The sequence below is a fragment of the Eleutherodactylus coqui genome, chromosome 13, assembly GCF_035609145.1.
Source record: "Eleutherodactylus coqui strain aEleCoq1 chromosome 13, aEleCoq1.hap1, whole genome shotgun sequence".
In the NCBI taxonomy this organism is placed as follows: Eukaryota; Metazoa; Chordata; class Amphibia; order Anura; family Eleutherodactylidae; genus Eleutherodactylus; species Eleutherodactylus coqui.
Window position 1 is genome coordinate 63441416 of NC_089849.1, and position 11457 is coordinate 63452872.

The following is an 11457-nucleotide window of genomic DNA, read 5'->3' on the forward strand; positions in this document are numbered from 1 at the left end:
ATTTTCGCAGGGCACTGGGAGACTTCAAAAAGGCTCACCTTTTAAATTGGGAAAAAAATTACCTCTTGACCAATGGTTACGGTCATTCAAACGGGCAAATCAATCAGTGATTGGCTCCAGCCCTTTCTGATGTAACTCTGCCTTCACAATTGTTTATCTCATGCCCATTTACCTTTATGTTAACATTTTAATCTTTAATTCTACTACTTATCAAAATGTACTTTTTTGTTTTCCTCAGTTTGAATCAACATGTGTTCTCTTGATGTACCAGAATTAGAGATGAGCGAGCGTACTTGCTAAGGCAAACTACTCAAGCGAGTAGTGCCTTATGCGAGTACCTGCCCGCTCGTCTCTAAAGATTCGGGGGGTGGGGAGCGGCGGGGGGAGAGCGGGCAGAAACGGGGGGGGGGGGGGGGAGCTCTCTCCCTCCTTTCCTCCCCGCTCTCCCCCGCCGCTCCCCACCGGCACCCGAATCTTTAGAGACGAGCCGGCAGGTACTCGCATAAGGCACTACTCGCTCAAGTAGTTTGTCTTAGCGAGTACGCTCGCTCATCTCTAACCAGAATGTTTATGCTACTATTAGTATCTGCATTTATCTGTTATTATATACTCTTGTCAATAAACAGTTAATTGGAAAAAAAAAATGCTCGGCCTGTTGTGTAACTTAAGTAGTACAACACCCCCCCTTCCTTCCATTTTAATTCTAGGTCATAATGCAATAAAACAGGAAAAGCACTAGGGGGGGGGGGGGGAATACTTTCACAATGCATTGTATTGAAGGTTCTCAGGTGAGTGGACTGTAGAACGCTTGTTCTGGCTGTAATAGTTAGTACACAATAGTATGCATGATTCTGGATTTAGTAGGACTTGCTCCAAGCTAGCACTGGTTGTAATAGGCAATCCTCAGGTGGTAAACATCACTCAGCACTGGTTACACTTGGTAGTCCACAGATGACTGGTTTGCAGTATGGCTGGTGTGCCTCATCTTGGTGGATTTCACTTGCCTCTTTATCTTGGTTTCAGGAGGATGGCACCTAAGTGTATAGATCGCAGCCCATTCCCGTCCTGCCTGCATTCATTCTAGATTATGTGAAGTCATTGGTTTCATCACTCAAACTTGCAGAAATTCTTTAGTAATTGCGGTAAATCTAGCCAATCGATTGCCATTCTGTGGATCACATGTTTCTGGATAGTTAAGCGGCACAAGGTCTGCAGAGAAGGAACTGAGAGAAAGAGAACATGTCTGCATTAGAATCACTACCAAACACGTCCCCTCATTCATCATACAGATAACACCGTACATTCATCACTTTAGAGAAACAGAAAGGAAAATAGTTGTAACCACATAAAAGCTAATATATTAACCTAATTGATCATAAATCTTGTAGAAAATATCCAGATGGATAGACTACATAAATCTAGAGTTTCATACACTGGTATATGGGGATAGAATGAGATTGGAAATAAAAAATAAAACACTTTCTTTCCAGAAACAGTGCCACTATAATCCACAGGTTGTGCCTGGTAGTGCAGTTCAGCCCCCATTTATTTTGTTCTTTGTAATGTCCTCATTTACTAAAACCATTGTAAAAAGTACAAGTTTAGAAACAGTGGTGGAGATATGTGGATAACATATAAGGATCAAGATACTGTCATAGTATAAGTTCTATATGAGTGATTGCCATTTGTTGGCATTGTCCTGCTTATTGTCCCTGAAAGAAATGTCACATAGTTACTATTTTGTTGGCATATGTTCTTTATGTCGGACAGTTTTCAGTTTGGAGGTGTAGCATAATTTGTCACAAGTATGTGATAGGTGTGAAGCACAACATCATTATCTGTGCTGAAAACGGACTGCCAGCTTACGCCAAGTCATACACTTGATTTTGTATCAATTAAAGGGAACCTGTCACCGAGTTCATGCTGCCCAAACTACAGGCAGAATGAACCCAGGACAGGTATGCCCGTCGCCCACATGTATGTGTTATTCTGAAATGCTGCAGTGTATCAGAATAAACACACTTTAAAGTTTGACTTGGAATGGAGCTTAAAGTCAGAGAGGCGGGTTGTGCCGGCCGTTCCCCGCCCACTTTATGTAGACAGGTCTCTCCCCTTTTGTGTATGGGGGGGGGGGGGAGCTTTCAGTCAACATACTACGGGCAAGGATTTCTGGCATGGCTGGCCTCTTTGATTTGGAGCTCTGTTCTGTGACAATCTTCAAAGTGTGCTTATTCTCACATACTGTAGCATTTCAGTATAATACACCCAAGGGAGTAATGGGCATACCTGTCCGGGGTCGTGCTGTGGTTTGGGCAGCATGAACCCATTAACAGATTCCATTTAATATTTCAGATAGCATACTCCAACATTGTCATACACATTACAACACAATGTTGGTGCACATCAAGTAAATTTTCTACCATTTTCCTGACAAAATTTTGGCAAAATGTGCCCTAAGTATTTTGTTAATTTTTCATTTTTTAGCTGACAACTTTAACAAATCTTTAATAAGGCAATGAGACCTCTGCACAGATCTAGCAGGTGTGACAAAGAACACCAATCACTTCCTTCCTCCTTATAAATAGGTTCTGCAATTTTGTTATTTCCTGTCACTTAGATATATAATTAAAATGACATGGTGGTGTCTGGGCACATGACTACTCCTCAATGGCTCGAATTAAAGACATCCCAGCACTGTATAAAAGGGTCAAATATTAATGAGCTATTCTTAAGATAAGTCATCTCTATCAGATTGGTGAGGGTTTGACTCTCGGCAGCCTGACTAATCAACTGTTTGAAATGGCCACAGTGCTCGGGTGGGAGCACTGTGCTTGGTATACATTGAAGAGGCCACTTCACTTGCCTAAATTCGGTGTCCCCTTTGAATCAGCTCATTAACGAGGGTGACAAGAGTCAGACACCCAGAAATCTGGTGTTGATGACCTATGCTAAGGATTGCCCATCAATATAAAAGTCCCGGAACCCCCCTTTACAAGAGTTATTCCTAACTTATGAAGCAATGGCATATTTCCATGATATGCAATCACCACCGATCTGGAGAATGAGAAGACCGTGGTGCCGATTTAGCTCTGTGTCCCCTTCATATTTTCCCTGCACAGCGGGGCTCCTAGTCACTCAGCTGTGCAGGGGACTGCAGCATCTCCCTATTCACTTGAATGGGTGCAGCACCCTTCATTCTCTATAATGATGGAGGTCACAAAGGTTGGCTCCCACCAGTCATAAATTGATGGCATATCCAAGTGATATGCCATCACTTTATAAGATGATATTAGATACAATTCACAGAGAAAAAAATATCAAATACATACAAAAATCACTGAAAAGTGACCATACTTATTGATACAAGGGCAAGTAGAAGGCAAAAATGCCATATGAGGGAGGTAACACAAGTGCAAAATACTAATGAATAACCAATCGCACACCTACTATACATTGGGGGGTTGGCTGCTTGCACACAGATAAGGCTTGTATAGGGTGACAGTTACACAGATACATGTAGTGCACCATGTACCTGTGACACCCTATACGAGCCTTTTCTGTGTGCAAATATAATACTAGGTAGTCTTCTCCATCTGTGCTAGGTGTGTGATTGGTTGCTCATCAGTATTTTGAACCTGTGTTACCTCCCTCATATAGCATTTTGCGTTTTGCATGCTGCTGGGAACTGGTGTTTCTACCTGCTCTTGTACCTTTCTATTAAAGCTTGGTTTACATTGGTCAAATAACTGGGCCCAGTTCACTAGGCCCCGTTAATGGGGTCTGTACTTGACTAGTTCTTGCATTTTCATGCTAATGGTTTTGCTTTAGATCCCTCCCTTCCCATAGTCAGCTCAAAGTGCCGGGAGGCTGGCTAAGTGTTATGGTTGGGAAAAGACCTGGTTACCTACCCAATAAAGCCTTCACCATGAAACTCTATGGATCAGAATCTAAATTCTGATAATCATCCAGAAGCGCTTGGGCAATATCCTTGTCCAGGAACTTCCTGATGTTCAAGCTGGATTCCGCAAGGGCAGAGGGACCCATGACCACATCGCAAACCCGAGGTGAATCATGGAAAAGGCAATCAGAAGAAGCTCTACCTGTGTTTCATTGATTACACCAAAGTTTTCGACTGCATGCATGATAAGCTTTGGAAAGCACTGAGGGAGGTGGGAGTACCAGGGTACCTGATCACGTTGGTCAGGTTCCTCTACAGAAATCATGAAGCCACAGCTAGAACTAGGTATGGGAATACAGACTAGTTCAAGATCAAAAAGGGACCAAGACAAGGATGCATCCTCTCCTTTTCTTTTCAACCTGTAAGCAGAAATGATCATGAGGTGGCTGGTCTTAAATGATTAGGGATTTGGGTTGAAAATAAGTGTAAGAACCATCACTAATCTGAGATATGCAGATGATTCAACCCTGGTATCAGAGATAGAGAAGCATCTTAAGACGCTGATCATGAAACTAAAAGAAGAAGTGAGAAGATGGGACTTCACTTGAAAATCAAGAAGACAAAGATCACGACCGCTACCAACAAGGAAGTCCAAATAAGGGTCAACAACGGGGAAACAGAAATGGTTAATAGCTGTATATTCCTTGGGTCCCTCATCGATCAGAGTGGCAGCTTCACAGGTGAGACAAAGCATCGATTAGCACTGGGGCATACGGCCATGGTGAGCATGGACCCAATATGTCCCAGGATGCCGCAGTCATCATCAAAGGTTAATAACAGCCATCGTCTTCCTGATTGTAACACATGGCTGTGAGATGTGGACATTGAGGATAACAGACAGAAGAAAAATTGACGCTTTCGAGCTGTGGTGTTGGAAAAAACTTCTACGAATCCCCTAAACAGCTAGGGTCACCAATAAGGCTGTCCTGGATCGTATCAACCTGGAGGTGTCCCTGGAAGGCAAGATCATGAGATACAAGACTGATGTACTTTAGACACGTGATGAGGGCAAATTCGCTGGAAAAATAGATGCTACTTGAAACGGTCAGTGGTAAAAGGAAACAGGGAAGACGCAAGACACCATCAAAAAGGACATGGGAATGGACATCAGGCAATTGAAAGCAACTGTAGAGAATAGAGAAGCATGGAGAGGACCGGCCTACAGAGTATCCAAGAGCCGGACACGACTGAATAGATAGAATTGGAAATTGTTTACATTAGACAAGTAACTGAACCTAATGAACTAGGCCCAGTCACTCCAGAAAATAAATCCTTTTCTCTATCGCTATTCTACCTGCCTCTGCACTGTTCTGTCTGTCAAGGTGAGAGGAGAGGGTAGGGGGTGAACAATTCTGCTGTCTGCTCCACCACGTGACTTTCCGCAGTGCTCACCTGTTCACTCTACTGTCCACTCTACTAGTGTATTTTCACAGGTCGAGTGCTCATGCTTGCCTTGACCATCTACTTGACCAATGTAAACCATGCTTTAGTATGGACGCTTCTTAGTTATCATTGTATGGATTTTATCACTTTTTGGCAGTCAATTGTTTGTAATATGATGTTAGTGTTGGACTGACAAGACATGAGGACCCTTGACGTAGGTTACGAGATTGCGTATTTTTGCCAAAATATCAACCAATACCTCCTATATTTGCAGTTTTGTCCTGAAATGCTGGGAAGCCCAGAGTGTCATTGCTTTGTGTCGTATACTACAGAATATGCGGTACAGCCCGTCTGATCTACTAGTATGGGGCGTCACTAATGGTGTGTAAGCCTGTATGGTGCACTACACGTACTTGTGGTACTGGCACCCTATACAAGCCTTATCTGTATGCAAGTATAATACTAGGCAGCCAACCGGCCAATGTATAGTAGGTGTGTGAGCAGTTCATTAGTATTTTGCATATGTGCTACCTCCCCATATAGCATTTTTGCCTTCTGCATACTGCTGGGAACTGGTGTTTCTACCTGCCCTTGTACCTTTGTATTAGTAAGTATGGCAGTAAGTATTACTTTATTAGATCGGAATACCCCTTTAAACACGATTTTGTTTTTTTATTTGCAGGGCAACCTTTTTTTTAGGTAAAATAAAGAAAAATATCGTACTTTAGGCAAACAGATATATGTTGTTACAGATCCATAATATCCCACCCATAGCCTGCTACGGGCCCATTTGTATCTCTGCGTGGTTATCATTTTATATGGTAGCATAAATACAATGCTTTAGGCCGGATTCACATGAACATATTTGTAGGCGCATTTGCGCATGAAAGTTTTGCGTGTGCAATAAGCAGAAAATAGAACTTATTGATTTCAATGGGTTCGATCACTAGCGCATATTTTTCCTGCGCATTTTGGTCGTGCAAAAAATACGCATCGCGCTCAATTTTCCTGTGCATTTGTGCAGGAAAAGAACCCATTAAACCAAGAGCATCGGTGCGTGTTTTTTACATACGCTAAAAGAATAGCAAACTACGCCAATGCGTGCGTGAACACGCAACTCCTATTCCATAAAGACGTGTTGCGAATACGCATACACTCATGTGAATCCAGCCTTAGTGACACCATATGGTGGTATGTGGCGCTTTATGGGTCCCTAATACGGACTTTAAAGGGTTTTCGAGGCAAATACTATTGCTGACCTATCCTCAGGATAGGTCATCCATAGGTGATAGCTGGGGATCAGCTGATCGCCCAGCCCGCTGTTAGTGCAGCAAGCCCAGATGTTGTCATTGGGGTCAGAGCAGGAAGTCTAATAGGAAGCCACCCCTCCCTATTGAAGTCAATGACAGCGAAGCCACCTATTAGACTTCATGCTCCGATCCCAATGACCATGCAGCGGGCTCGGCAATCTGCTGATGACCTATGCTAAGGATAGGTCATCAATAATATTTGCCTAGAAAACCCCTTTAAGGGGACTCTGTATGCAGTCATAAAAAGCCATAATCTGTAGCCCATTGTAAATCCAAATGCAATTCTTTCAGTATCTTGTTATACAAAATAATAGTAGATACAGAAGTACCCCTATCAATATGCCCCATAAGGGTATGTTCCGCTAATGAGGGGCTTTTGGGACCCTCTTTGATAAAGACAGTACCTACTGTATGAGTGTATTCTATACAGTTTTATAGTATGACAGCCTATTCAGATGACAAATCACGTAATACATTTTAGCCAGTCCCTCCAAAATCTAGGGCAGGTAGGTCATTCCTAAAATTACGTGACTAATGAAGTACAATCATAATGCGTCTCCACCCGCTGTCCCAGATCGTGAGTCTATAGATAGAAAGCTAGTGTAAGGACGATGTGACAAAGTGTAGGAATGCCTGCAGGATAACAGCTCCGTCTTATTTGGAAATCTCACCCTACCCCCAATCTACGGAGGCTCCTGCCCACAGCAGAAAGCCGAATATGATACCTACATCCATATTCTATCTGGATCACGCGGACACTCTTGGTGGAGGCAAAGACATCAATCACGGCATATAATGGTTGAGTTGCTGGAATCCCACGAGCGCTGGCACCCATATCTTCTCCGTTAATGACGATGTGCATATGACAAGTGCCATCTGCCTGGGGATCATATAACACCCCGATTCGGCTTCTGAGAGCAATAGGTGGCAAAATATTGGTTTTGTACAAATCATCCAGGATATGACTGAAGCGCCCCGGCTTACTACGTGCTCTTAGTTTGTCACGAGGAATTTTGAACTTGCCAACTTTTAGATAAGGATCCGATAGGTCTTTGACCAGGTTGGATGTTCTCTCTTCTTCATCTGGCGTCATCCGGTTGTGGTTCCGAGTGATGGCGAATATCCAGCTATCCCCCTGGTTTACAAGGTCTGGTAGTGAATACTCTGGTACTATGTCCAAGCTCCGAGGATCTCGGCCCATAAGCCCAACTCTTAGGTGACCGCACCAGCCAGATTCTTTTTCTTCGATTTCCACCAAAAACAGTTGCCCAGGTGCCAGCGGGTCTCGACTGAAGCAGATGCCATTAGCAAAGCTTTCCACTCTGGTAGCTTGAGTGCCTGAAGGGTCGATTCGAACATTTGTGCCATGGACTTTGTGGAAGCATGTAAATGGCTGGGACTGCACAGCCATGGCTCCGGCGCAGAGCTCAGATGACATGCAGCCTGATGCTATTTTTAAAAAGGCTCTGGTGATGAGTCCTGAGACAGCTGCTCGAGGTGTAGTGGAGGCCATGTAGGGGCGGCCGCGCGGCCCGACACCTATCCTATCTCCTAGAACAGACTCCATCAATAAAACAGCTGAAACCTGCAAACTTGGATAGGAAGCAGGCGGCAACCTAAGTTTAGTTACTCAGCCCTTACTAACACTACAGTCTCAGGGTGTGTTTACATGGGCAATATTCCTGTACGAATTCCGTGCGATTGCGATATGGACGGAACTCGTACAGGAAAAGAACCTAATCTATGAATGGGTTCATATACACAAGTGGTTTTTCACTTTGACCAATAGTCCGAATATGAAAAATGGCTGCGCACCCAATTACTGTGCGAGTATCGCACGAGAATAGGGCATATAGTGGGCGGTGCCCTGCACATGACACAGCACAGGACCGTATGATGCGAATTGCGCGTGAGAATCTCGGGTGCAACCCGTATTGTTCGTGTAAGCACAGCACAAGGCCTTGTTCACACAGGTGTATGCAATTTTGTTTGGTGAAAAAAGGAACGTTTTACTGCCTGTATATATGCATTTTGGGTGCGTATCTGTGTTTTTTACATCTATGTTGCATCCGTATTAACTGCGTTTTTCACGTTTACACACGTAAAAAAAAATCGTAGCATATCATGGGCCATGAAAGTCTATGGGAGTGTAAAAAAACCCGAATGTTACATGCATATTCACTGTGTTTTTTACGCATCTTGTCAAAAAATGACATCAATTGAGCCTTCTTGTGGTTTTCTTTTTTTCTGCATGCGTAAAAAATGCAGTGAATAGGGACGCAAATACAGACACCAAAACGCGCATATGCACCAAAAACGCACATACATACAAACTGTGTTTATCACAGAGCAAAATTATAAACGCCCGTGTGAACGAGGCCTTGCCATAGAAATACTATGCAAAAAATTTTCTGAACATACGAAAAATCCCACTGATTGATCAGTATTGGCCATAATGAGTATAAAGGGGCAGAGTCCGCTCCAGCACAATGCCAGGCACTCTTGTCATGCTGACTGCTCATACGCTCCTGGCATAATGATGAATGCGATGACAGCTGCAGTCCCCACATGAACGTGTTTTAGTCCCGTTATGCGGCCGTGATAACGGAAATTTCACATCAAGTTTTTAGTGCAGCTTTTTGAACCGAAACCAGAAGTGGATCCAGCAGGTAGGAGTATAAGGGGGGTCCTACACGACTGATTGGAATTGTGGATTCTGCGACCGACATCCGCATGGAGGATCCACGGTAAAACGTGGTCATTGAAGGGCATGTATTCTCGATTTTTCCTTCAGACTCAGGGCTCCTTCACGCTGGCGATCGCTATATCGACGCAACATAACCCATGACTTTTTTTTTTACAGCGAATTTTGAGCATCAGAGCTTCTTCTTCTCGAAAAACAGCGCTGCCACCTGTGATTTTCTCACGCAATTTTGCAGTCAATAGGACTTTCTAATGTTAAAAACACATTGCATGAAAACCGCAAGTTTGTGCTTTGTGATGCGATAAAAAAGAGGCTCCATACGGAAACATGGGAGATAAAAAAAAATGCAAAACGCAGAAAGAAAGAACATTTTTTCTCTCTCGCATGAGTGAAACATCACAAATGTGAAGGAAACCATTGAAAATCATTGGTTTCATAATTCTACATTTTCACTCACTCTTGCTTTGCTCAAAAAACGCGCAATTTTCTCATAAGTGTGAAGGCAGCCTCGTGGGTACAAATTGCATATTCTGCGAGTGGAAGAATAATTGCACCATGCTCTATTTTGCTGAGGAATCTGCGCAGATGACCTCCATTAATGTCAATAGAGGCGTCCGACCCGCAGGCTATATGCAATTAACATTGTGTTGCTATGGGAAGCGCAGCTCCGCTATCATAGCGATTCTCCGCTTGTGGGATTCAAATCGCGCAGCGACTCTCCGCGGTGAGCCTATCTGTCAGATAGGCTCACCGCAGAGAACTGACAGCCATACCCCCTCGTCCCCCGCGGTGGAATATCGCTGGCGATATTCCGTCATGGCCGTGGACAGGGGGCCTAAGGCTGGTTTACATCTGTGTCAACATAAAACGAAATAGCACAACAAAAGCACGCAGAAAGATCGAACATGCTGCCATTTGTTTCCCGCATTGCCATGTGATGCTGGAAAAGAGTCGCTCATGTGTATGACGCCATTTAAAAGAATGGGGTTCATATTCATTCCAGATTTGTGCGTCTCGCAACACGCACAAATCTCACCCGTGGCCTTGGACCTTCCTTTATATTTCCAACGTCTTCTGAAGCCCCTTTTGCCTTTAGCTAAAAGAATTGCGTGAAAGACTGTGGTATTTTGGCACTGACTTATAATGGCGCTTTCACGCGGGTGGATATCTGACACGGCATAGTCTATTTTGGGGCGATTCTTGTATAGGCGATTTTCTCCCTGTATGTCCTTTCTTTGGGTGTTCCCATTGTTTTAAATGGAGCCGGGAAAAGCGCCGCACGGCGTGTGAGATGGACGCGATGCAATGTCTCCCTTTGAAAGCAATGGGGAACACTTGCTGATCGTATTTCCCTGAAGCAATGCAAGGTGTTTTGGACACAAGAACGCCTCACATGTGCGGAGAAATCACACTCGCCCGTGTGAAATTAGCGTAAGACTGCGATATGACTCAGACCGATCAGGTTTGGTTATTTCTTCCCAGCAAGACCAACGCTGGATGGTACAGTAATTTTTGCCCCCCTTCACCCGGGCGTATTTGCGCGAGCAATACGCAGAGAATGGTAGCCCGCAATTATGTAGCGCTCAGGCGCTGATATTGAAGGGTTTATCATTTTATTTCTCCCCCACAGCTGCAGTTTCTCCTGCTTATAAAGGGAATGACTGGAGAAATGCTAATAGTGCCGTTCACCAAGACCCTCCATCTGCAGCCCTATACTTCGGCTTGGTATAAGATAGCACTAACAACGGCCATCTTGATTCATCGCAAAGCATCTCGGGAGGCATATTACCAAAGGAGGCCTGAGTTCTCCGGCGCGGCCGATTCAGCCAATCAGCTGGCTGGAATCGGCACCACGTGACACAGCGGCGTGCCCGCGCATTGCCGTGCACAGGATTGTGCTTTGCCCGCGCTTTCACGTGCTCAGTGCCTTGCCCGCGGTTTACATGCACTCGTGTGTGTGCACAGACAGTTAATGATTTGGCAGGTATTTTTTTGTGCTTTTGCCAAAGGTGATTATTTCTTTTGCGCAAGTGGATTTGCCAGCGGAAGTTTTACACAGGACTACTAAAAGCCAAGGTAAGCTGCTGCATCTGCTCATTTAA

General features: G+C 44.2%; 1 protein-coding gene across 1 annotated transcript; it reads right to left on the reverse strand.

Moving 5' to 3' along the window:
• Positions 1 to 561: 561 nt before the first annotated feature.
• NEURL2 (neuralized E3 ubiquitin protein ligase 2) lies at positions 562 to 8146 on the reverse strand. The gene is made up of 2 exons (XM_066586549.1): positions 7381 to 8146; positions 562 to 1223 (listed from the first exon to the last, which is right to left on the reverse strand). Exons 1-2 carry the CDS (start codon positions 8087 to 8089, stop codon positions 1108 to 1110), a joined length of 825 nt encoding a protein of 274 aa, XP_066442646.1. The 5' UTR covers positions 8090 to 8146; the 3' UTR covers positions 562 to 1107.
• Positions 8147 to 11457: the final 3311 nt, after the last annotated feature.